Raw genomic sequence first — 25,782 nt, 5'->3', positions numbered from 1 at the left:
TGATCTGGTAATCACTATAACATCTATATATAAACTCCAGACTCGCTCTCTCTTTCTATCTCTCTCTCGCCAACAAGTTGTTTTCTTTCGATTGCCAAAAACCAATCCTCCGGTTCGTTTCAAAAAAAAAATTCTCTGACTTATAAGTCTCGTTTCTTCTCTACAACCTCAAATGGCTACCGGGTGGTGCGATTCTCTTCCGAATTACCTTGTCTCTCTCGGCGAAAGGCTGGCAGTTTTCTGGAACAAGTTTATCACTGCAGTGCGGAAATCATTCGGCGCTGATCAGGTTCCTCTTCTTATGCTTCCAAAGAGGATTGATGCAGCCATGGTTCAGTTTTACACCCTCGCAAAAGGTGAGATCTACAACGCCAATCTCCCAGAAATCAGTGGTAAGGCCTGCTTTGCTTCCCTGGGATGGCTGCTTACTGTAACTAGTGATCAAGGGGAATTGAAATTTAATATGCTCCACCCATCAAATCATCATGCCCAAATTCAACTTCCTGGTTTGCTGCGCTGTCCGCTCGAGAATATTTGGAAGTTTGCTTTGTCGTCCAATCCTCGTTCCACATTGGATTATATAGTCATGTTTCAGACAGCTACTAGTTTGGGATTTTGCAGACCAGGACTGGGCGGCCAAGGTTGGAAACATCTCGGATTTCAGAGCCACAATATCATTAGGGATCTCACACACTATCAAGGAAGTTTCTACGTTGTGGACCAGACTGGCCGTGTTTCTGTTGTTTGTGAAATTGAAGACCCTAAGCGAGCACATTTGAGTGTTGTTGCTCCAGAGATTCCGAGTGAGGAGCAACTTCTAGGTCCTAATAAGGGCATTAAACAGCTATATCTGGTGGAATCTGCAGGGTCCCTATTGGTGGTTTTGTGTACTTCCTACCATAATCATTATGAATCAACTATTGGCTGCAGGGTTTTCAAGGTCCCATTCAGTAATGGCAATTCATGGTCCGACTCAGAGGTGAAGGATTTGGGTAATAGAGCCCTCTTCTTGAGTAACAGCAGTTCTTCATTCTCTATTGAGGGCTCAGGCAATTCCGGATGCAAGCCCAATTGCATATATTTCCTGAACAGCAAAATGGTCTCTCCATTCGTTGACTTAGATGTTGGTATTTTTAATATGGAGGATGGGACAATTGATCGAGACTTCAGCAATTCCTTCAATACCGGGTTTGAAGAAATAAGAGAATCCCATCTGTGGATTCAACCGAGTTTCTGAAGTGATGTCCTCTTGAAAGAACATGGTCCAGAATAGCTATGCTTGTTTTGTAATCTCTTATGCCTTATTTATGCTTTCTTCTTTGGATATCCATCGTTTATGTATAAAATGTTCAATGTAATGTTTGAATGCTCTGAACTATTTCCTGTTGAACTTGTAATGGTGCTGTTTCTCTTATAAATCCAAGTTTATTCATTATGGAAGCAATGGTTGATTCAGCAGTTCTCATTAATTCTATGTTGCAAGTCCGATTGATTATTGGATTTCATGACAGATTTTTATTTTAGGCTTTAGAACAGGATATCACTTGAGCTCATGTGAAACATATCCCTTACAGAACTTATCAAGCTCCCTGGAAAAAAAGACTTGCAATTAATTTAAAAATCACCCTAGTATTTCCAAAAATCAAATGAAATAACAAACAGGGATCTCAGTGGAATTAGGCCCTCTAAAACAACTAGAAAGATGACTAAAATATGAATTGTTTCCTCAATTCCAGTGCAGAAGATAAAGCCATTACTCTCTCTCATTTTACTAGGAAGCTTGTGTGTTTGAGCGAATATATGTGAGCTCCACTAGTCCTAAAGTTCTAGAAGATAATAAGCGAATGATTTAGCAAATTTATAGAAATCAAGACTTTAAAAAACTTGACAACAATAAGCAGTCTGCAACCATCTGTAGTACTACTACTATATTAAAGTGTCCCTAAAGCAAATTTCGATCAAGATAACACGCTATGAAGTGATAGACACTTCCAACTGCCGGGTGAAACACCAAAGACATGAATGCAGCTGACTGGATCAAGCCTGTGAAGTGTTTAATACTTGTCACCAGGGAAGAAGCGGCCAAGCTGTAATTTGATAAAGGAGAACGAATCAAGCAACAAAAAGAACCAGGGACCCTTTTAATGAACTAGTGAGCAGATTAGGGACTCATATCATTAGAGCTAGAGATTCTCATCAGTACACACTTTAATTTTATCTCAAAATTTCAAGTCCATCGACCCAAACAGAAAAAAAAAAAAAATTTAAAAATAATAATAATAAAAGAAACACCATATATATTATGTGGTGCCCATCTCATACATCATTAGATACTCATCTAAAAAGCACTGTCCCACTCACAAACCCACACCAAAGGGACACGTTATAGCATATTCAGATCGATATATATATATATATATATATATATATATACACATACTGTTCAAGTAAACCCTAATTTGTGTTTGACCCAAACTTTAGGTTACTTGACTTAGTGGTAATAGAGTTAAATTAGAAAGATCTAGATTCCTATTCAATGTACGATTACTTTCCTTGTGTGCTTGAGATTCTATACATTGTAATCCTCTATATAAAGATGCCCCTATTATCAATGAGAATACACAGCGATTTCCTCTCAATTTCAGTTTCTCTACAACACGTTATCAGCACGAAGCTCTAACCCTGAAACAAATAGTCAAACCCTGATTAAAGAAGCTAAAAACCTTGAATCCGAATACAAAACCTTGAAACTTTTCTGCCTCCACTGTACACCTTGAAGAACTCGATCCTAGGAGTCCAGAACCGGAGGCCCCACCACAAGAACCGGCCGGAAACCAACTGAACTTGCCACCGAAAGCTCCATGCAACTCGCAGTAAATATTCCACCGGTTCACCATAATCCGGACCTCCAATTTCTACCAACTTTTAGTAGTGGAAGCCTATCAAGCCAAATATTCAGGAACCAGAAGAAAAAGCACAAAAATCGACCTAAAAGTGGGTGAACTGGCCGACTAAATCTTTTACATAAAACCGGCAGAAAAGAGAAGAAAAGAAAGAAAAAAAAAAGGAAAGAAACAAGCCCAAAAGCCCTAAAGCCCAGAGGCCCACTGCCACATCAGCATCAGACCCCTCATGGTTTGCCACGTAGATGGTTAACAAAATGACATAATTACCCCTCATGGTTTGCCACGTAGCAAGAGACTTAACCCTGTGATAGATGGTGTGTACCATTCTTGGGTCGGGCTTCAAACTTGGGGTACCAAAGTGATAGTTTTGCATAGTCGGGTACTGAAGTTAGGAGTCAGCCTAAGTTCGGATACTGTTTGAAATATTTTCTCTTTTGTATTATACGCTAATAAAACACGTACTTACATTTAAAAAAAAAAAAACTTCAGTACTTCATATTTTTGAAAGGACTCGTTAAATTTCCCGTATTTTTGAAACCAAAAGTATTATATACGTACTATACACGATTTTTACCTTTTTCAGTATTTTACACATATTATTGAACAAAAATGAATATAAATTAATAGTTTTAATTAAAAAAAATAATTATTTAATTAATTAAAAATATTTTGCCGAACTTTTCAACGAACTATTTGATAAAATGTCCGAATAATACATGTACGTATTTTTCGCGTACTATACACGTTCCGGTTTTTACTAACTATAATCATGACATAATACTATATGTAATGAAAATAATAGAGAGTTTGAATGTTCGAAGATGATGAGGGTAAGTGATAATCGGAATTGCACATCCGCAGCGTGATTGGGAGCTTTGAAAGTAACTAACTTCTCCAATGGCATCAAATATGATATCGATTTCAATAGACTTTCAAGTTCACATGTGCTTTGGGAGAATGACCTTCAACCTACATCTACCTGTGTTTCTTCACTTCTTGAGTTCTTGGGAACTACCAAAAATGTTGGATTCCAAGTGGACTCGGACACAAACTTTTAAGCTCATACATAATTGGAAGAGAAAATGTTACAAACAGTACCCGAACTAAGGCTCATTCTTAACTTCAGTACCCGACTATGCAAAACTATCACTTTGGTACCCCAAGTTTGAAGTTCGACCCAAGAATGGTACACGCCGTCCATCACGGCGTTAACTAGCTAACCACGTGACATATTTTGAGGGCCCTCATGGTTTGCCACGTAGCAAAAACTTAACGTTGTGATGGACGGCGTGTACCATTCTTGGGTCGAGCTTTAAACTTGGGGTACCAAAGTGATAGTTTTGCATAGTCGGGTACTAAAGTTAGGAGTCGGCCTTAGTTCGGGTACTGTTTGAAATATTTTCTCTAATCGGAATGAGAAAAGTGTACCATTTCTGTCCGTATTTGCTAGGAAAGGGAAATGAAGGGTTTTCATGACTAACTGATACACAATTTGCTTACAAATATGGGTGATCTATCACATCATTTGTGTTTCATTTCATAATTTTGCTTCTTTTTTTAAATTTAAAAAGAATATATTTTAATTATTTTTCATGAAACGAATATCATATTACTGATCTTGCAGATTCTTCGCACCTCATTATTCTCCACCCTACAAAAATTATACACTCCATGCCAAATACACCATTAAAATTACTCGTTAGGTATATGGCAATTAGGAATCATCATCTTCATCTACATTGGTGTGTATGGTATACTTGGCAACATGTATAGTGAAAAGTAGCCAATAATGCCCTCTATAATCTTTATCAGCAATCCGACAAACAACTCAACTCTAGGAGGGTCTGCAATGGAGTCAACAACAGTCCTCTGCTTCCTCTTCTTCTTCATCATCCACACCATCACAGCCTCACCACCACCTCTCCTCCCAAAACAAGCCCTCCCCACCAAGTCAGGCTACCTCCCAGTCAACCCCACCACATCCTCTGCAATATTCTACACCTTCTATGAAGCCCAGAACCCAACTTCACCTCTCTCCCAAACCCCACTCCTCATTTGGCTCCAGGGCGGCCCCGGCTGCTCCTCCATGGTCGGCAACTTCTTCGAGCTCGGTCCCTGGCGCGTTAATTTCCACAAACACCCCTCTGATTCCCTCACCTTGGAACCCAACTCTGGTTCCTGGAACCGCATGTTCGGCTTGGTTTTTCTCGACAATCCCGTCGGAACCGGGTTCAGTATAGCTTCCACACCCGAAGAGATTCCGAGAAACCAGTTTGCGGTTGCACAACACCTGTTCGCTGCAATTACCGAGTTCATTGAGCTTGATCCTGTGTTTAGGTCGAGGCCTCTTTACATCACTGGGGAGAGCTATGCAGGCAAGTATATTCCGGCAATTGGGTACTACATTTTGCAGAGGAATATTGATGCTGAGAGTTCTGGGTCTGATCGGCATGTGAATTTAGCTGGGGTTGCTATAGGAAATGGGGAGACAGACCCGGTGATCCAAGTGAAAACTCATGCTGTAAATGCTTACTTTTCGGGTTTGATCAATGAGAGGCAGAAGAGGGAGGTAGAGGAGCTTCAATTTGAGGCAGTGGATTTGTCTAGAGCTGGGAAATGGAGCGAGGCGAAAATTGCAAGAAGCAGAGTGTTGGATAGGTTGCAAGACATGACCGGGTTGCCCACTTTGTATGATATCAGAAGGAATGCTAGCTATGAAACGCATTTGGTTGGGGAGTTATTGAGGAATGAGGAGGTGAGGAAGGCTTTGGGGGTGTCGAATGAGTCCATAGTTTTCGAGGAATGTAGCCATTTGGTGGGGGAGGTATTGCATGAGGATATGATGAAGAGTGTGAAGTACATGGTGGAAGAGTTGGTGAGGAAGAGCAAGGTTTTGTTGTACCAGGGGCAGTTTGATATGAGATGTGGCGTGGTTGCGAATGAGGCTTGGGTGAAGACCATGAAATGGGAGGGGATAGAGAGGTTTCTGTCGGTGGATAGGAGAGTTTGGAGATTGGGTGGAGAGGTTGCTGGTTATGTTCAGAAATGGGGGAGTCTGAGCTTTGTTTTGGTCTCAGGGGCTGGTCATCTTGTGCCTGCTGACCAGCCATTAAGAGCTCAAGCAATGATTGAAGACTGGGTTTTGGGTAAAGGGTTGTTTGCCAATGTGGAGGAGGATAACCTGTCATCAATATGAACCAAAAACAATATTGTTTATTGTTGTATTAGACAGTAATCAGGTTAAGCTGTTCAGCATATCATATATGTTAGTCCTAGACTCCTAGATTGATTTTGCTAATTCATTGCTGGAATGATTAGGTTTTCTAGCTAGTTTGGATAAGTAAGATCATTATTATGGTAACCTACATATATGTACACCTCCATCTAGAAAGAAAAACTTAATGAACACCGAGTTTATTGCCTCTCTCATAGTTTCTACGGAATGGAAACTGGAGCTAGTTTTTTTGCTATAGCTGATGAAAGTATTCTAGTAGAAATTCTCTTAAGATTGCCTCTCAAGTCTATATGTAGGTTTAGGTGTGTATCAAAAGAGTGGGATTATCTCACCAAAACTAGTAATTTCCTGGACAGACATCGTCTTCACAGCTCTCGCCGTCTTCTCCTCATCTCCTCATCCTCTCTTGCTGCCGGAATTGGTAATAAGAAAGTTGGAATCTCATTACTTGCTGACGAAAAAACGGCAGTTTCAAGTTTGAGTGTACCTTTCCTCCCCAACGATGCAAGATGGGATTTAAAATTTGTGGGATCTAGTAATGGGTTAGTTTGTTGCGTTACCTTGCTTAAGGGTACTCGAATAGCCACAGTAGTATGGAACCCAGCAACAGACCAATTTAATTATTTTCCTATTGTTTTGGAGAAAAGAGTTGAGAATGCTACTTATTACTATCGTCTGATTGTAGGTTTTGATTTCATGCATAGCATTAGTGCATACAAGTTGGTGACAGTTCGCCCTTATGTTAATCCCATTAATGATCCGAACCAACTTACTTTTCAAGCCAGAGTGTTCAATCCTAATAGAAATTCTTGGAGAGTAGTTGAACCGATGAACCGGAACTTGGACTTACATCATGTAAAGGGTTTAATACTCACTCAATAACTGTGAATGGAGTGCTGTATTGGTTGGTAGAGAATAAACCAGTTGGGGTGGCTCTCGTTTCGTTCAGTTTACATGATGAGGCCTTCAAGGATACATGGAAACCATTACCAGGAGAAATACGCCATCTTAGTAAGGATATTTTGTTGCATATGCAATTAAGTCGATGGAAAAATTCACTTACAGTTGTAGGCTACCTTCCGGTGGAGGAGGACGACCAATTAAGTTGTGACTTGGGTGGATACTACTACTGATCAAGAAACTAACACTAGTTCTTGGATTCTACAACTAAGAATCAGACGGCCGGCCATCTTTCTTATTCTACATTGAGTTTGGAAGGATCAACTGTTTTCACCAAAAATGAAGTTGAAGCTGGTGATCTTTTGCGCGGTTCAATTTATGTTTATATATTGCTCATTATTGATGTTCTTGCATAAATTAAACGAAGTGGATCAGATTCGAATGGGTTTCATGCTGACCTCAAGTGGCATACATACTGTATAGTATTCTCTCTTCGACTTGCCCTTTGTATACACTCCGCCCATCGCTCCTACCGATGAAAATTCATTAAATTGAGGGACTGGGTACTACTTATACTCTTTTTACCAGGTATGCATATGGGGAAAAATGAGAGTGGGTTGTTCCTCAAGTGTGTGAATCCATCCATCCGACAATACGTGCGGAGATTCAAAGATGAAATGATATTTTTGAGCCTTGTTTAATGTACTCGAAAGTGGTATGAATTTTAAACCCCTCCCCATATATATGTGTTTGTGTGGATTCCGCTCCTCTAAAATGAGGATTGTATGAAGTTAGTAAATTTCATAAAATCTTAACTCTTTAGGTAATCCAATGGTTACAAGAGTCCACATCATCTTTTTATACCCTAAACTATTTAACATTGCCGTTAATCTAACCTTTTTGGTTTTTCCCGTAAACATAACAGCCTCCTCTCATGAGTTGGGAAGTTTGATCGATCATTTGTGAACAACTCCTAACTATTCTCATTTCCTCCTATCTTCCCCAATATCAGATTTCAATTGTTATTTCAATTTCATTATGAATTATAGTTTTCAGTTTTGGAATCTAGAGGCTTTCACGTGAAGACACTTTCAGTATTGTTGTGAATAGTAAAGGACTATCAGCTGTCTTATTCAGTATTCAAAGACATTGCAAAGTAAATAACTGACCAGGTAATTTCCAACCTCTGCCCTTTGATGAATGGTTGCTTTAATTTACTCCATACTCATCCAATTATGGCCTTTTCAATTATCATCGTTTATTTAATCATTGGTGAGTAATTATTAATCCAAACCCATAAGAAATCCTCACCCACTTTAGCCTAGAGAAGAGTATAAAATGAATATAGAGGCAATATTAACTTATTTGATTTACATTCTCTTAACCTTGAAAGTTTTCCATTGGAAGAACATATAGAGCGAAACATAAATGAATTTGATGTGATGGAGTTAAGGACAGTTTGTGCACAATACCAGTTAAAATTACATGAGCTGATTTGGCCACTTTAGTTACCATTGGATTAATTAAATGATTAAGATTTTATGAAATTTATATAACTTCACACAATCCTCACTTTTAGAGGAGCCAAATCCTATTCTGCCAGTTCTTAGTTCTATGTTTCCTACTCCTAGATGGATTGGGTTTTCTAGTTTGATCTGGTAATCACTATAACATCTATATATAAACTCCAGACTCGCTCTCTCTTTCTATCTCTCTCTCGCCAACAAGTTGTTTTCTTTCGATTGCCAAAAACCAATCCTCTGGTCTGACTTATAAATCTCGTTTCTTCTCTACAACCTCAAATGGCTACCGGGTGGTGCGATTCTCTTCAGAATTACCTTGTCTCTCTCGGCGAAAGGCTGGCAGTTTTCTGGAACAAGTTTATCACTGCAGTGCGGAAATCATTCGGCGCTGATCAAGTTCCTCTTCTTATGCTTCCAAAGAGGATTGATGACGCCATGGTTCAGTTTTACACCCTCGCAAAAGGTGAGATCTACAACGCCAATCTCCCAGAAATCAGTGGTAAGGCCTGCTTTGCTTCCCTGGGATGGCTGCTTACTGTAACTAGTGATCAAGGGGAATTGAAATTCAATATGCTCCACCCATCAAATCATCATGCCCAAATTCAACTTCCTGGTTTGCTGCGCTGTCCGCTCGAGAATATTTGGAAGTTTGCTTTGTCGTCCAATCCTCGTTCCACATTGGATTATATAGTCATGTTTCAGACAGCTACTACTTTGGGATTTTGCAGACCCGGACTGGGCGGCCAAGGTTGGAAACATCTCGGATTTGAGGCCCACAATATCATTAGGGATCTCACACACTATCAAGGAAGTTTCTACGTTGTGGACCAGTCTGGCCGTGTTTCTGTTGTTTGTGAAATTGATGACCCTAAGCGAGCACATCTGAGTGTTGTTGCTCCAGAGATTCCGAGTAAGGAGCAACTTCTAGGTCCTAAGAAGGGCATTAAACAGCTATATCTGGTGGAATCTGCAGGGTCCCTATTGGTGGTTTTGTGTACTTCCTACCATAATCAGTATGAATCAACTATTGGCTGCAGGGTTTTCAAGGTCCCATTCAGTAATGGCAATTCATGGTCCGACTCAGAGGTAAAGGATTTGGGTAATAGAGCCCTCTTCTTGAGTAACAGCAGTTCTTCATTCTCTATTGAGGGCTCAGGCAATTCCGGATGCAAGCCCAATTGCATATATTTCCTGAACAGCAAAAGGGTCTCTCCATTCGTTGACTTAGATGTTGGTATTTTTAATATGGAGGATGGGACAATTAATCGAGACTTCAGCAATTCCTTCAATACCGGGTTTGAAGAAATCAGAGAATCCCATCTGTGGATTCAACCGAGTTTCTGAAGTGATGTCCTCTTGAAAGAACATGGTCCAGAATAGCTATGCTTGTTTTGTAATCGCTTATGCCTTATTTATGCTTTCTTCTTTGGATATCCATCGTTTTATGTATAAAATGTTCAATGTAATGTTTGAATGCTTTGAACTATTTCCTGTTGAACTTGTAATGGTGCTGTTTCTCTTATAAATCCAAGTTTATTCATTATGGAAGCAATGGTTGATTCAGCAGTTTTCATTACCAATTCTATGTTGCAAGTCAGATTGATTATTGGATTTTTATTTTAGGCTTTACCGTGCAGAACTAAATCACAACTGTAACAGGATATCTGTTAAGCTCATGTGCATTTCCCGTTCTCTCACTACAACATAACTGACCGGGATGTACATTGTTTTTTTTCCATCATTGGGAATTACTTTAAAAGCTTCATTTTACTTCACCACAAAAATAGTTAAAAAAAGTTGAAGATGCAATTAATTCGATGGAAAAATTCAGTTGCGGTTGGAGGCTATCTTTCAGTGCAGGAGGGCGACCAATTTGTGATGTGGGTGGATACTACTGCTGATCAATATACTAACACTTGTTCTTGGATTCAACAAATAAGAATCAGACGACCATCTTCGTTATTCTACATCGGAGTTTGGAAGGATCAACTTGTTTTCACCAAAAAAGAAGATGAAGCTGGTGCAGATAATGAACCGGGGGACCTGTTTATGTATGACCCTATAACCCAGGCATTGAGAAAGGTACATGGAGAAAGAAACGATTACTTTCATTCAGTAGTAGGTTATGCAGAGAGCAACGTCCAGCTAGAGTAAACAGTACTTTATTAATATTTAGAAGATCAAAGTTGTGAGTGGATTAAGTGCCCTGGCCAGTTTAATGGAAGTTCAAAATCTTCTTTTCATTGCAGATGTAAATGAAAATCAAACTTTCAACTAGTATTAATTACACTTTCATTTCTCTTATATTGACCTAATTCCAATGCTTTCTATTTTTGTTAGCAGACTTGATTCAAATTTAAACATGCTTCAGATCATTGGATCTCTGGATTTACTCTCACATGCTAAATGTTTAATTATCCTACCATGACATAACTGATTCAAATTGCAGTCGTATATGTATGTTGAAGTGCTCTGGAATATTGAAAGCAGTGCTGTGTTAAACGAGTCTGGAGTGAAGAGATATTGAACTCAAGGTGATGTGTAATGGTTTATACAACGCAATGTATGATCTTCTGCGTGTTTCAATTTATATTTATATGTGCTCAATTATTGATGTTCTTGCATCAATTAAACGAAGTGGATCAGATTCGAATGGTTCTCATGCTGAACTCAAGTGGGATGCATACTGTATGATATTTGGTAAGCAATACCAGTCTATCAATACTAACATTCTTCCAATAAGCAATTCCTAAATGTTCTACTGTCCTAGAGATTACTGTAAATACCAAAGAGAAGCTTGTGTGTTTGAGCGCATATGTAAGCTCCACAAGTCCTAAAGTTGTAGAAGATAATAAGCGAGTGATTTAGCAAATTTATAGAAATCAAGACTTTAAAAGCTTGACAACAATAAGCAGTCTGCAACCATCTTTACTATATTACGGAGTCCCTAAAGCAAATTTCGAACAATATAACACTCTATGAAGTGATAGCTAGACACTTCCAATTGCCGGGTGAAACACCAAAGACATGAATGCAGCTGATCAAGCCTGTGAAGTGTTTAATACTTGTCACCAGGGAAGAAGCGGCCAAGCTGTAATTTAATAAGAACGAAACTAGCAACAAACAGAACCAGGGACCCTCTTAATGAACTAGTGAGAGGATTAAGGAAACATAACATTAGAGCTAGAGAATATCATCAATACACATTCTAATATCATCTCAAATTTCAAGACTTCAAGTCCATATATATTATGGTGCCCATCTCATACATCATTAGATAAAACATCTAAAAAGTGTTGTCCTTCTCACAAGCCCACACCAAAGGGACACATTATAATAGATACACACACACACACACACACACACACACACACACTATCAGGGATTCAATTTGGAAATACGCCTGAAATTATATATATAAATAAGTTCCAGCAAGCAACAAAAGTTTTATTTTGCTACTTCTTGGGTTGAGTATATTATGTTTCCTACTCCTAGATGGAATAGGTTTTCTAGTTTGATATCGAGTTTGGCTGGTAATACCACTATAATATCTAAAAATACAAGAACAGACCAAGTTAATTATTGTTGTGTTTATTGCCTCTCTCATAGTTTCAACAGAATGGATGCTGGAAGCTCTAATTTTCTGGCTGTAGCTGATGAAAGTGTTCTAGTAGAAATTCTCTCAAAACTGCCTCTCAAGTCTATATATAGGTTTAGGTGTGTATCGAAAGAGTGGAATGCTTTCACTAGAACTTCATATTTCCTGGACAGACATCGTCTTCACAGCTCTCGCCGCCTCCTCCTCATCTCCTCCTCTTCTCTTGCTGATCAGAAACCAGCTGGAATCTCATTACTTGCCGACGAAGAAACGGCACTTTCAAGTTTGAATATACCTTTCCTCCCCAACGATGCAAGATGGGATTTAGATTTTGTGGGATCTAGTAATGGGTTAGTTTGCTGTAATAAGTTTCTTGATGGTAATGTATTAGCCATAATAGTATGGAACCCAGCAACAACACAATTTAGTTATCATCGTCATTCCTTTGAGAAGGAACTTGAGAATGCTACTTCCTATCCTCTTATAGGTTTTGATTTCATGCATAGCACCAATGTGTACAAAATGGTGGAAGTTTTCCCATATGGTAGTGATGATCCGGATGATCCCCTAAAACTTGGTTTTGGAGCCGCAGTCTTCACCCAGAATACACCTTCTTGGAGAGTAGTTGAGTCGAGAATTGGACTTGCATCATGTAAAATGTGTTATACAAATCAGTCTACTACCTTGAATGGAGTGCTGTATTGGTTGGTAGAGCATACATCCAATGGATTTGCTGTCGTTTCGTTTAGTTTACATGATGAGGCCTTCAAGGATATATGTAAATCACTACCAGAAGAAATATGCTATGTCAGTGACAATAGCATCCTCCCAACATTAGTTTCATGGAGAAATTCACTTGCAGTTGTAGGTGTGGATCAGGGTGACAACTTAGTGCTTTGGGTGGACAGTACTGCTGATCAGGAATCTGATTGGATTGAACAAATGAGAATCAGATGGCCGTCGCTATGTGAAGGAAGTTGGTTGTTATTGAGAGGAGTTTGGAAGGATCAATTTGTTTTCAGCAAAAAAGGATATGAAGTTGGTGCACATAATGAACCGGACAACCTGTTTTTGTATAACCCTATAACCGAGGCATTGAGAAAGGTACACGGAGAAAGAAACAATTTTTTTAGATTTGCAGTAAGTTATGCAGAGAGCAATGTCCAGCCATAGTAAATAGGTCATGTATAGATGATCGAAGTTGTAAGTGGATCAAGTCAAAATGGTTATCAGTTCAATGAAAGTTCGAAGTCTTCTTTTTGTAACAGATATAAGTCAAAATTAAAGTTTCAACTAGGATTAATGCATCTTCATTGCTCTTATATCAGTCCATTGATCCCGAATCCTACTATTTTTGTTAGACTTGATTCCAATTTAAATATGGTTCAGATCATTCGACCTCTGGACTTGCTCTCACACTCTAGATGTTTAATGATCCTACCATGACCTAATTGGTTGTTGTAACATGCAGAGGTCTGGTATACCGCAGTTGTATATGTAGGCTGCAGATTTCAATCGTTGCTGCAAAAGCATGAGGCCGTTGAAGATGCTTTTGGAATGAGAGCTTCTGGAGTGAAGAGTGGTTGATAGAATGCAATGTATGACCTTCTGCGCGGTCTAATTTGTATATGCATATTCATTGATGATGTTCTTGTTTGAAGGAAACGTACTGTTCTATAAATCTACAAATGGAGTTGAGTACTCTGATATTCCAATTTCTAAATCCCTCAAGTGAACCTGTCTTGTTTGTAGGAAGTAAGGTACTGTACCTTCTGTATGAATTATTATGTTTAACAAGCTAAAAGCCTAGAAGTAGCCCTATCATCCTCATCAAAAACAAGTGACCCCATCATTCCCAAAGTCTGATCAAATGAATCAAATCTCTACATTTCTCAAAAGACATTTCCTATTAGAAGATTCAATTCTGGCGGTTTACCATATGAATGCACCCGTGAGTCTGAGCTCAAATATTATTTAAACCTATAATCCTAGAGATTAGTAGATAAAAACCTAGAGCTTTGCAAAAAGTATTTATGGAATCAAGTACGCTTAAGATAACAACAAGCAGTCTATAACGATCTGTGCTACTACTACATTACAGTCCCAAAAGCAAATGTTCAACAAGATAACATTCCTATCAAGTCATACACAGTTCCAGTTCCAAAGGAAGACTTTTCAGACCGGTGGAAACACCATATAGAAGACATGAATGCAGCTGACCGGCCCCTGTGAAATCTTCAGTATTTGAGAGGAGACTGCTGGGTTGGCAACAATCCAAAGCGCTTCTTCAGAAGATATCTTTGCCTTGAATACTTGTCATCAGGGGAGAAGCGGGCTGCAATTGATAAAGGAGACTGAAGCAGGTTAGAAACAAAAAGGAACCAGGAACCTTTTTCATGAAACAGTCAGCAGATAGAGAACTTTCTCCCTGAGCCAACCATCTCAAATTAAAAAATTAGATCAATGAAAAGAAACAACTATTGTGGCCCAATCCGGTGCCAATCTAAAAACTGTAATGAAAAATCAACTAAATTATCAGCAGTGGAATTCATCTCAAAAGCATTTTCCTTCTAAGAAACCTACACCAAATGTATACAGTATGCAGTCGCTTAGATCATATCATACTACAGGCATTATTTGAACTCCATAAAGAATACAAAGTTCCAGCAACTGTATATGCTGAATTAGACTAGCAACAAACTAAAAAAAGCCCATAGGGAAATTTCAATTTGAAGGATCTAGAAACTTTGAATGGAATAAAAGGTGATCAGCTAGGAATTTAGAACTAGAGTGTGTTTCAGCTGTCTGTAATGATACTGTTAGCAGATTCAGGATCCTACGACTGCATTGTTTACCAAACACGAGGTCATTTTCACACAAAACAGAAGCATAAAAACAAACAGAAACAGAAAAAGGAAAAATATACCTCAATGGACCTTATTATCCAAGAACAGCAGCAAGACACAATAAAAATTCCGGAAAAACCTATTCAGACTACTACATCAACAACAAATGCAGTTGAGCGGAATAAAAACAACTATCTTACCAGGGTGGGCAGATTGCGTAGCAAGCCCCAGTGGTGATTCTTTCTGCATTCAGAAAAAGCAATAAAAGCTAAGTGATAGCAGAAACCAATGGAGAAAAAATCCAAAGGCCAACAACCCAACATATAATCCATGTAAACCAATAATAGTCACATTCAGCCGGTCTTCCCCATTGTACTAAAAATTAAGTACTAGTACATGTTTATTAGCTAATGTGTTATAAAAAGCGCTACAACATTGACAATCATCACAAACCTTGGTGGTGTAGACTTTATCACCATTCTCGTTGATGTAGAACTGAAGATACATGGTAACTCTTTCTTATTCAACCTCCTGAAAAATTCAAACCAATATCACATTAACCCAACACACGATTCTTGCTATGAAACCTCAATAATCCGCCCAACAATTCCATCATCAAACTTATAACCCCTAAACATGAAAATCACATCATTGATTTCAGACCCAGAAAAAACCTTCGCAAACATAATCTTACAGATTTCCACGAATAAAATTCATAAACCCTAAACAAAAAGAAAACCCTAAATTCATACCTGAGAAGCTCAAATGTAGGCGCGGAGGAGGGTTCTCTCTAGGGTTTAAGAAGAGGAATATATACGCCTTTTTTTGGGAAATTCCAAAATTGCCCTAATATCGGATCCTCCAATCGGATCTGAAACCGGCCCAATAGTATAGGGGCAAAAACGTAATAATAGCACAGAGAGAATGTTTTGACATTTCAAGCACCTCTTCTTCTTCAAACCCACGTCTCCTTCACACCTAGCAAAGCAAAGCTGAGACCTTCCCCTCACCTTCTTCCCATTACTTCAAATCCACGTGAAACCCACCTCTAAATTTCAATTCTCTCAGCCTCCGGCCACAATTCAGTTTCCAAAAGCTACATTCTTTCCTTACTAGCTAATTACCAGAGCCACCGCATTTGGTCACCGGAATCCGATAAAGGTCCGAAACGATGTCGTTTGAGGACGAGGAGGAGTCGTTCGAGCACACGCTGCTGGTGGTGCGCGAGGTCGCCGTCTACAAAATCCCGCCGCGGTCGACGTCCGGCGGGTACAAGTGCGGCGAGTGGCTCCAGTCCGACAAGATCTGGACGGGTCGCCTCCGGGTCGTGTCCTGCAAGGACCGCTGCGAGATCCGGCTCGAGGATCCCAACTCCAGCGAGCTCTTCGCCGCCTGCTTCGTCCCGCCGGGGCAGCGCGAGACCTCCGTCGAGACCGTCCTCGACTCCTCCCGCTACTTCGTCCTCAAGATCGAGGACGGCACCGGCAAGCACGCCTTCATCGGCCTCGGGTTCGCCGAGCGCAACGAGGCCTTCGATTTCAACGTCGCGCTCTCCGATCACGACAAGTACGTCAAGCGAGAGACTGATAATGACGTCGGCGGCGGCGGCGACGACGACAGTCACATTGAGGTTCACCCGGCGGTGAATCACAGATTGAAGGTAGCAAAGTTCAAATCTTCCAAACTTCAGTTTTTTGAACATTTTCGTAGGATTAAGAAATTTGGTTGGGATCTGTAGGAAGGTGAGACGATAAGGATAAATGTGAAGCCGAAGCCGACGAGTGGGACCGGGATGCTGTCAGCAGCTGGGCTATCCGGGTCGGCAAAGCCCAAATCGCCGGCTTTAAGCCTGGCCCCGCCACCCGGGTCCGGGAAACTCAGGTCACCTCTGCCGCCGCCTCCAAATGATCCTGTTGCTGCTAGGATCAGCTCTGGTGGTGTCAAACCTCCACAGGATAATGCAAGAAAGAGCTCCGACCCGTTTTCGGATCTTTCTCAAATTGAGGTATGGAAATGTAGCTAACTCTCAGTGTTGCTTTTGAGTTAAGATGCTTGCTAGTTGCTGGAATTGTTAGCTCATAGTGATTAAAGCATGGAGTTTGGAACTTATAGCATGTTTTGATAATCATTAGCTATAGCATGATTGCTTCCATGGGAATTGTGAATCGTGCAGCAATTTTCTGGTGTTTATACATGTTATATTGCATTTAGATCTTAGAATTGGTGTACTATAGTGAATGGAAATCTGGAAGGCTGTTTTTCACACATGCTTACATTTTTTGCCTATATATGGCGTATGCTTATCATCAATGTTTCGGCAAGGAAAAGGATAACCTCTTCTTCTACAAATGAGTGCGGCTGATACACATTTGCTATGCAGTTTCTTAACCTTGTATGCAAATGTGTGATTTATGGTATATTTACTTATTATCATTTTCAGAGGAATCTGCCTCCAGCAAATGGATCAGGATCATCCACAAAGACAAATGCAGTAGGATGGGCAGCTTTCTGATGGAGTGAGCATTTGTTAATTATAATCAAAGTCTTCATTTTATTGGTTTTTTTCTTCTTCTTTTTCTTTTTTTCTGTGAGGAAAAAGGGAGAAAGGAAAATGTGAGAAGAGAAAGAAAGAACAAAGTACCAAATACTTGAGATATGGAAAATTGTTATTCTGCGATGTATTTTCTTTTGTCTTGTTATCAATGTTCTTTTCTGCAGCCGGCACTGCAACTTGAAATTTGAGCTTTTGACTTGTATATAATAGAGAGGTGTTTTATCTGTTTAGTTGCTATTTGCTCTGTGTAGTTATTGTTAGTTGGATGATAATGCACACCTCTTCAAATTTGACTCTGTTGACAAAAAAAAAAGGACGGATTGCCATTTTGTTTTGACTTTTTTGTCTCTTTCTCTTACTATCTTCTTTCTCAACTTATTCACTGGTTAAGGCCAGGGCTTAACTTTTGCCTCATTTTGAATTTTGTATGGCCTCTTAACTTTTGCCATATCTATTGTATTTGCTATTTTCACATATAAAAGTCATAGATGTCCTAAAGTATTAGCATGTTTTCCTCCCCAACCTACTACTAGTTCAAAGGAAGAATGATTCAGATTTCTATGGCTTGGAATTCTAGATATGTTTATTATTTCATAGTTGTTGTGCCTGCATTTTCTGCTAAAGAATCAAGTGTGACACAGACAAGAAGTCATTTTGATATTACTCTCATTCTTGTGTAGATCATATCCCCAACCATGACACGGCCAAAGGAGGGCATGTTACAAAAGTATCGTTGCCTTCCTTTTGGAAACGAAAATAGGCACAAAACCAAAATGCTTTGGTTTGGTCCTGCAGTGCTGATTCATTGCAGGAAGATAAATGTTGATGAGTTTGTATTGGTCAAGCTTTCTCATCCAATCTCCTCCAAAATGGTAGGAGACTTGGCCACCGACCACAAAGTCACCTGCGTAATTGATAACACTGCTAGCTAGGCCAAGGATTTGCTCAGCTACGCTAATTGAACATTAGGTTTTGAACAATTCATATGATAACACTGGTAGCTAGGTCAAGGGTTTGCTCAGCTACGCTAATTGAACATTAGGTTTTGAACAATTCACATGTAACTGAGTTCTTACTCCTTCGTCATTTATTAGTTTAAGCATAAAGAAAAGATTGAAAGAAAGTTGAGTTTATAAATTATGAATTAACTATGCTCGGTTTGTCTATAGTATATTATCGTATTAATACATCAAATAGACTATTGGTAGACTATTTGAGACTATTCTATTTTTGTATTAACTAGTTTACCTCTACCGAATCAAGCCTAATTGATGTACAACGTTCATGCTAAGAGTTGGCAACAAGTAGTGACATTGATCAAGACAGGCAGTGGATATGCATGCAGGGTTGCATTGTGTATGCGGAAGAATCCCTCTAACCAAATAAACAAATTCTCAGTCCTTAACAATGGCAAACATATGAGCTACCGTATTATACTCCCTCGGTTTATGGAAAACTTGAGGGACATTCACTCGAGCTAAGCGGGCATGAACTTAATTGTCTTGAATTGTTGGGTATTCCACTGTTGTTTTCCTACACCTAGCAAACAACGGGAACGATTCCTTTCGTTTCTAAGACGTGATATTTTGTTTGTACCACAGTTGTACTGATTCAGTGTTTTTTTCCATAGTTTGTAGGTTCACTTCAAGCAAGCTTCATTGTTTTATAATGATTTGACGGGCGACCTAAGTTGTAGAAACCAGATGCATTCAATATTTTTTTTTTTTTGAGAACGCATATGCATTCAATATTAAGTACAGTAGTGGCAAAGAAACCTAAATGCAACCCGATCGAATGAACTCTAATAAGAAACCTTCTATCGTGTCATTTATGAAAGAGAAGATTCTCACAGTTTACAAATTCCTGTACAGATAAAATATATCTATTCAGTGTGGTCATGATCAAAATGGTGTCAAAACCCACCAAAGAACTGAGATTCCTTGCCCTACAAAAAGATATTCACAACAATGATTTGACTAAGGAAACTCCAGTTCTTTAAGACTGACTTTGGAGTTTTGTGTGGCTAATAAGCTCTGCAGAACTCAAAATCCACCAACTAATCAGCACTCTCAAGTAATGAATCAATTACTGTTGATGAAACTCTGGCTTTAGAACCCAAACTGATCCGCTCGGGGTTTTCTCTAGCTTTGCTATTTCCTTCAAAAGATTCTTAAACAAGGGAAGATCTTTTGAGGGTATTCTATCCTTAAAATGCTGCACTATTGTGGCAGAATTCGTACTTCCACCTCTTTCTCGGAGGAATGTACAGATCTTACGAATCAGTACTTCAGGTGGCACTCCACCCAAGTTCTGTGACTGCCTAGAAGGCCCAGCATCCACGGCTTTTCCTCTGCTAGAAGAACTAGAAGCCATCCCAAACTGTTGCTCAATTCCAGCTTCAACAGCTTTTTCCTGGTTTCCTCGAATTCTTGCTAGTAATTCAGCAGAAGATAATGCCTTCCCGGCAGACGCCCCAGCCACGAACCCATTTGTTCTACTGTTGGAAACTTCAGCGGAGGGTTTGGTATTACTTATCAATCGGGAATTCACAGTAGAACCAAATTTCCCACGGACAGCTGATGGTGCACCTGCCATTCCTGATTTCCCAGTCCATGTGGGGACAGATACACTGTCACGGCTCCGAAGCATTCGTGACTGGCGCAATGCTTCTGCTGCTCTTTGTGCAACTTGGGAAGCTTGCTCCTCAAGCCTCATCTTCTCTTCATCATGGGCATTCATGATCACATCATGGTTCATAGCACTCTGTAGTGAAAATGAACACCAAGTTAAAGAAAAAACGAAAAGAAACTGTAAGAGGAAGATGGAAGTCTGACTTGAGCATTTAAAAATGTCAATAATTTGGAATATATATTATCTCCAACAAACCAGACTTTATAATACATCTAGATATGTGAAATATATCTCTCTTTCTCCAACAAAACCAGAATCCATACCAATGACAACCAAGACTTATTCCAAAACTCTAGTCACCAAAAAGTGACTGCAATCATTTCAGTATTTTACTGAAGACAACTAAACAACTTCTGGACTATTTCGTAAAGAAAAATGACAATCTCACCTCACAATAAGTACCACAGTTAACAAATACATCCAAATAGGCAAATATTATAATTGAACGATATGTATATAGAAGCACAGAGAAGAAACTTACATGGATCCCTTGCGTGTCAAAAAGACACTTCAGAATATTTGTTTCTTCGTCCACATCGCCCTCACTGTGATCAGCTTTTTCTTTTCCATTTCTCCTTGATGATTCAATCTCAGAGTTCCTTCTTTTGCCAGCAGAAGCATTGGTATATGGTACAGTAACTTTCTTAGACTCTCGCGTACTGTGGTCATCTTTCTGAGCACAAACAACATTGGCATCTTCAGATAACTGCCCAAATATATTAGCTGTTTCAGTAGCCCCACTGTCTCCCTCATCATTCAGAATGAAGAGATCCTTCATATCTCGAGCTTTAAAGAACCTTCTCTGCTGGGGGTTTTTCAATATCTTATTCGTGAGAAAATGTTTGTAAATCTGTCTATGATACACCTTCTCTTCTATAGTTCCACGAGTAATCAATCTATATATAGTTACGTCCCGCTTCTGACCAATACGCCAAGCACGCTCCCTGGCCTATTATTAAGATTACAAAAGTATGTTTCACCAGACAGAAAGATTTCAAGTTTTTCAAACAAGGTTAAAAGAATGCTGTAAATATTATTTTAATCAGAAACACAACAGAAGAATTTGTTCTGCTGAATGCTGATAAGGTCTCACAAGGAAACATATCTATCAAAACTAACAAATATAGTAACCTTTGCAATGGACAAAACTAGTTTAGAAATTCCAACATCTGCATCCAACCTTCAAATTGAAAGAATAATCAAGCCAAAAAGAAAAAATATGAAAAAATACCTGCATGTCAGTTGAAGGGTTCCAGTCAGGGTCAAAGATGAGCACCCTATTTGCACCTGTCAAATTTGTCCCTAGACCTCCTACTTTAGTCGTAAGGATGAAAATAAACACATCATTTGAGTTGTTAAATTCATCTATTAAGGCCATTCTGTGTTTGATGGCAGTCAGACCGTCCATCCTTCTGTAGCTATATTCACCAGCGACCAGAAAACTTTCAATAATGTCAAGCATTTGTTGGGTTTGCATAAATAGAAGAACACGATGACCTTGCTCCTTCCAAGCTTTAAGAACTTGGGCAATAACTTTCATTTTCCCACTGCGCTCAGGATTCCCATAATCAGGATTCTGGCCAGCATGTTCCCTCTCAAGCAGATCAGGGTGGTTGCAAATTTTACGCATCACATCAATTCCATAAAGTGAATTCCTATTGCCGTCCAAAATCTGTTCCACATCAGAGCTGGCAAGAAAAGCTCTATATGCAGATCGTTGCTCAGTGGTGAGGCTGCAAAAGATGACATGTTCAGTCTTCTTAGGAAGATGTGCATTCACATCAGCCTTCATGCGCCGGAGGAGATACGGCATGATCAGATCTCGCAGAACCACAGCACACCTGCACAATATAAAATTGTAGATTATGTATATAACTCTGAACAATTTGGGAAAATAGAGTTAAGAAAAGAGCATTTCACAATTATGTGTAATTTTTTTTTCTTTAATGGCTGAATTCCAAATAACTCAAATAGTCAAAAAATCTTCCAATAATTGTTGCATAAAAGTAATAATTCAGTTCTGCACATTGCACAGTGAAAAAGTAGCCATCGTCTGATCCTTTTCTAAATGTAAAAGATATCAAATGTGAACCTGTAAGCTGTCGATACTTGTAACGGTGAAGCATTCGCATAACCGCCAACAGATATGGGAACGGCAAACTCAGCCTCAAATATGGGCAAAACCCCCAACTTTCCAGGGAAGACAAAATCAAACAAGGACCACAGTTCAGTCAGCTTGTTCTGAATTGGGGCACCCGTCATGATAATACGGTGTACTGTTTGTAACTGTTTACAAACTAGAGTAATTTCTGCGTTTGGATTCCGAATTCGGTGTCCTTCATCCAAAACTGCATAACCCCAGTCAACGTCCAGCAATTTTTCCCCAACGATACGAAGTTGCTCATAAGTTGTAATAAGCAACCCAGATTCTGACCTCAAAACACGATTTATCAAGGCATCCCATTTTCTGGCACCTTTGGATGATACAGGTCTCTCATAATCACTATCCAGTGAACCTTCACTATCAGAATCACTTCCAGAAGATTTATATTGTTTTTTTCTATTACTTGAGTCCTGAGCAGAATCATGAAGTAACTCCACATGAAAGCTTGGGTACCATTTCTTAGCCTCCCTTCTCCATTGTCGCAATAGTGTAACCGGGCATACAATAATGCTTGGTTTGTACATACGACTGAAATGCAGTGCACCAAGGAAAGATAAGACCTGGATGGTTTTACCAAGACCCATCTCATCTCCAATGATTCCACCTGCTTTTTGGCAATGCAATTCCCAGAGCCACTGGACCCCTACTTTTTGATAGTCAAAGAGTTGTTCAAAAATGTACTCAGGGATTTTCAAGCCCCCTTCAAGGGTAACATGAGGATACTCATCATCATCTATATCTCCAGTATCTTCCTGGTTTTCTTCTTCCCTAGGGGTGCTCACCTCTGCAAGTAAAACAACATGTCTCATCATCAAAGTCCACCAACATGTCTGATCTTTAAACCTCAAGCGTTATTTAATTATAAATGTTAAATGCTAAACTGTAGACATGACATAACATACTAATAAATCCAAGTCAAAATGTGTAAAGAAACCCTGTCATACACTGTTATTGACACCAGGCCAAGTCGTAGGCATGCTATAAAATAACTTACTTGTAGAGAATAGATATAACAATGCTACAACAACTTTCTTTTAGAACATTCCTCTCTGTCATACAACTACCAAACACCACAAGTCGTAGGAGATTACTGAACATACCGTTTCCGTTCAAATTCATTTCCTCAAGAGAAATGCGATTTCTCCATCGCTTCTCAGGCAAAGGACGCTTCCTTCTTGTTCCTGATTTTTTGTTCTTCTGTGTATCATTTTCAAGGGATTGGGGGATTTTCAGAGGTTTCCTTAGCCTCTGGAAAGAATAGGTGGCTGCCTCAAGCCTTGGTAGAGCTTCCGAATCAAGTAGCTTTGTAGTTGGGCGGGCTTGTGCAGCCTTTGATATTGATTGGGCTGCTCTAGCAACACTGGCTGAAAATAAATCATCATTTCTGTCTTCTTCTGCGGGATCATTATGCCTCTGAGATGGCCCTCCATCTTGAAGGCGGCGTTCAAAGCCCTTTAGTTTATGGAAAGGAGTTAAGATCCCTTTTCGAACTAATTCATCTCTTTCCTGGCATATCAACAGCTTAAGGTTAGCTATCCTGTTCTCTCTTCCTTTTTTTCAACAATAAACAGTTTAGAACTTATCATTTCTACAAACTTACTAGTAATTCCTTAATTACTCGTATTCCCAGAACAAAATTTTGAACAAGGTAAGGTGAAAAGGATTAAACTGTGTTCAGTTGAACTCACCGTTTCAACAAACCCTGTGGAGGCTGCATCCAACACGGCATCAAAATCATCATCCTCATCAAATGAGACTGTTTTAACCCGCTTTTCTTGTTTTTTGCCAGACTTCTGAACCTGTTTCAACTTCCTCTTGGGTGCAGGCTTTTCCTTGACAATATTAGACAAGACTCTGTCAAGCTCAATACCCTTAGAAGGTCTTTGCTTGCCCAAGTCCGAAAGCTCTTTCTCAAGTTGAGCCTTTGTTTTCTTCAGACTCCGTAGTCTATCAGTGGCCAAAGCATGCTGAAGGTTATCAGAAGCCTCAACATCATCCTCCTTATCCCCCCGTTCCTCGCCATCATCACCATCACGAATGCCATCTTCATTCCCGCCTTGTTCATGCTCGACAGTGGATGCCACCGCATCGATTTCAAACTCAACTGCCCTCAATTTGTTATAGAGTTTGGCGTGGCTGGCCACGGATGGATCAACACTCTCCGGTTTCTCCCCCAACTCCTCCTCCTCATTGCTCCCTCCAGCCTCACCAATGTCACCGGCATTGCCATTATTCTTAACCTACAGTCAAGTACTAACTACAGTCAATTCCTAAACTTCCATTACCAAATCCATTATCTTTTAGCAGCTAAAAATCATGGTTTCGATTAAAGTGGCATACAAAGCAAAGCAATGCAATTGGAATTCGATTATTGGCATACCTCAGATAAAATGTGCCTCTCAATATCTTCGGGATTGGCCGACGTGACGCCCAAACTGCTCAGCAAAATCCTGTCTTCGTCTTCCTCCATGCTACTGTATCATATATTTAATCTTCCAATTAGAGGCGATTAGGGCATCAGTCCAATTCCAATAGAGAATTAAGCGTGAATACCAAAGCAATTAAGGAAAATTCTTACCTTACGATTCACGCTTTGGTGTTTGGGATTCACTGGTTTTGGGGTTTTGAGAAATCGAAATAAAGATTAGTAATTTAATTTGATTGGGGACTCCTTCTGTGTGGAGGGTTTTGCAGCTTCTTATGTTGAAACTTGAACAGAGGGGGTCAGGGATGTTATACTTTCACCGAGACGGTTGTTTCTATGGCGCGCGAGAGGCGCACGCTTACTAACATGCGCACCTTTGACCAGGTGAGTTTGGGCCCAAGTCAATGCGTCTTGTTTGGTAATCTCTCTTTAGATTTTTTTTTTTTTTTTTTGAGAATGGATTCTCTCTTCAGATTGATCTAGATGATTAGATGATATGACTGTGAAGTACAAGTAATCTTGTTTTTTTATCAATTGGGTTCATTATAGTGAATATCGAAAGTACAATTATCCATAAATTACCCATAAAATTATGCTCAATTATCATTGACCGTAAATTTAAGAGTAGAAAAAATATTTTTAATTTGAATTATTTTGTTTTTCCAGTATTATATTCAATGTTCTAAAAAAGGGCCTAGGCGCTAGGTGGTAAGGAACCGATCGGATTTTGGCCTAAGCGGGAACTAGGCGGCCCTAAACCCTAATTTATTCTATATTTTGACTATTTTTATATTTATAATTACTTTTTAGATTTTAAATATTTTTATTTTTATTATTATAGGTCATAAAAATAATTTAAAAATTAAAAAAATAAAAACCGCCTAGGCCCTTAGGCTCTAGTCTCCGGGTCACAGCCCAACTAGTGCCTAGCGTTTTTCAG

General features: G+C 39.4%; 5 protein-coding genes across 8 annotated transcripts; 3 read left to right on the top strand and 2 right to left on the bottom strand.

Annotated features, from left to right (window-relative positions):
- The first annotated feature begins 4,660 nt into the window (after nt 1–4,660).
- On the top strand, nt 4,661–6,333 carry LOC112172785 (serine carboxypeptidase-like 50). The gene has a single exon (XM_024310260.2). It carries the CDS (start codon nt 4,696–4,698, stop codon nt 6,100–6,102), a length of 1,407 nt encoding a protein of 468 aa, XP_024166028.1. The 5' UTR covers nt 4,661–4,695; the 3' UTR covers nt 6,103–6,333.
- Nucleotides 6,334–12,770: 6,437 nt separating this feature from the next.
- LOC112171520 lies at nt 12,771–13,857 on the top strand. Its single transcript, XM_040509048.1, has 2 exons — nt 12,771–13,266; nt 13,634–13,857. The coding sequence occupies exons 1-2, from the start codon at nt 12,820–12,822 to the stop codon at nt 13,661–13,663; spliced, it is 477 nt and encodes a 158-aa protein (XP_040364982.1). The 5' UTR covers nt 12,771–12,819; the 3' UTR covers nt 13,664–13,857.
- A 236-nt stretch (nt 13,858–14,093) lies between these two features.
- On the bottom strand, nt 14,094–15,842 carry LOC112174321 (H/ACA ribonucleoprotein complex subunit 3-like protein). The gene is made up of 4 exons (XM_024312065.2): nt 15,761–15,842; nt 15,462–15,539; nt 15,209–15,251; nt 14,094–14,497 (listed from the first exon to the last, which is right to left on the bottom strand). Exons 2-4 carry the CDS (start codon nt 15,513–15,515, stop codon nt 14,400–14,402), a joined length of 195 nt encoding a protein of 64 aa, XP_024167833.1. The 5' UTR covers nt 15,516–15,539; nt 15,761–15,842; the 3' UTR covers nt 14,094–14,399.
- Nucleotides 15,843–15,972: 130 nt separating this feature from the next.
- LOC112174320 (uncharacterized protein At1g03900) lies at nt 15,973–17,792 on the top strand. The gene is made up of 3 exons (XM_024312064.2): nt 15,973–16,668; nt 16,747–17,013; nt 17,449–17,792. The coding sequence occupies exons 1-3, from the start codon at nt 16,180–16,182 to the stop codon at nt 17,518–17,520; spliced, it is 828 nt and encodes a 275-aa protein (XP_024167832.1). The 5' UTR covers nt 15,973–16,179; the 3' UTR covers nt 17,521–17,792.
- Nucleotides 17,793–19,604: 1,812 nt separating this feature from the next.
- LOC112174319 (protein CHROMATIN REMODELING 8) lies at nt 19,605–25,156 on the bottom strand. Of its 4 annotated transcripts, none has more exons than XM_024312059.2 (8): nt 24,996–25,156; nt 24,798–24,891; nt 24,106–24,657; nt 23,518–23,923; nt 22,346–23,201; nt 21,485–22,094; nt 20,735–21,202; nt 19,605–20,325 (listed from the first exon to the last, which is right to left on the bottom strand). In XM_024312059.2, exons 2-8 carry the CDS (start codon nt 24,885–24,887, stop codon nt 19,648–19,650), a joined length of 3,660 nt encoding a protein of 1,219 aa, XP_024167827.1. In that variant the 5' UTR covers nt 24,888–24,891; nt 24,996–25,156; the 3' UTR covers nt 19,605–19,647. The 4 variants fall into 4 exon arrangements, with proteins under 4 accessions (XP_024167827.1, XP_024167830.1, XP_024167829.1 ...); XM_024312062.2 differs by having other exon boundaries at nt 24,798–24,888; nt 24,996–25,151; XM_024312061.2 differs by having other exon boundaries at nt 24,798–24,909; nt 24,996–25,144.
- Between the last annotated feature and the right edge of the window lie 626 nt (nt 25,157–25,782).

This window comes from Rosa chinensis, chromosome 6, assembly GCF_002994745.2.
Source record: "Rosa chinensis cultivar Old Blush chromosome 6, RchiOBHm-V2, whole genome shotgun sequence".
Taxonomy (NCBI): domain Eukaryota; kingdom Viridiplantae; phylum Streptophyta; class Magnoliopsida; order Rosales; family Rosaceae; genus Rosa; species Rosa chinensis.
The sequence above is the reverse complement of the archived record's forward strand: the minus strand, read 5'-3'. Positions and strand labels throughout refer to the sequence as shown.

Coding starts and splice junctions, on each gene's coding strand:
- LOC112172785 (XM_024310260.2), top strand. CDS start 4,696: ATGCCCTCTATAATCTTTATCAGCAATCCGACAAACAACTCAACTCTA.
- LOC112171520 (XM_040509048.1), top strand. CDS start 12,820: ATGTGTTATACAAATCAGTCTACTACCTTGAATGGAGTGCTGTATTGG. Junction 13,267..13,633: donor TAACCGAGGCATTGAGAAAG/GTACACGGAGAA, acceptor TGTAACATGCAG/AGGTCTGGTATACCGCAGTT.
- LOC112174321 (XM_024312065.2), bottom strand. CDS start 15,515: ATGTATCTTCAGTTCTACATCAACGAGAATGGTGATAAAGTCTACACC. Junction 15,252..15,461: donor ATAAAGTCTACACCACCAAG/GTTTGTGATGAT, acceptor TTCTGAATGCAG/AAAGAATCACCACTGGGGCT. Junction 14,498..15,208: donor TACGCAATCTGCCCACCCTG/GTAAGATAGTTG, acceptor TATCAATTGCAG/CCCGCTTCTCCCCTGATGAC.
- LOC112174320 (XM_024312064.2), top strand. CDS start 16,180: ATGTCGTTTGAGGACGAGGAGGAGTCGTTCGAGCACACGCTGCTGGTG. Junction 16,669..16,746: donor CGGTGAATCACAGATTGAAG/GTAGCAAAGTTC, acceptor TGGGATCTGTAG/GAAGGTGAGACGATAAGGAT. Junction 17,014..17,448: donor CGGATCTTTCTCAAATTGAG/GTATGGAAATGT, acceptor TATCATTTTCAG/AGGAATCTGCCTCCAGCAAA.
- LOC112174319 (XM_024312059.2), bottom strand. CDS start 24,887: ATGGAGGAAGACGAAGACAGGATTTTGCTGAGCAGTTTGGGCGTCACG. Junction 21,203..21,484: donor ACCCTTCAACTGACATGCAG/GTATTTTTTCAT, acceptor TCTTAATAATAG/GCCAGGGAGCGTGCTTGGCG. Junction 20,326..20,734: donor TTGACACGCAAGGGATCCAT/GTAAGTTTCTTC, acceptor TTTTCACTACAG/AGTGCTATGAACCATGATGT.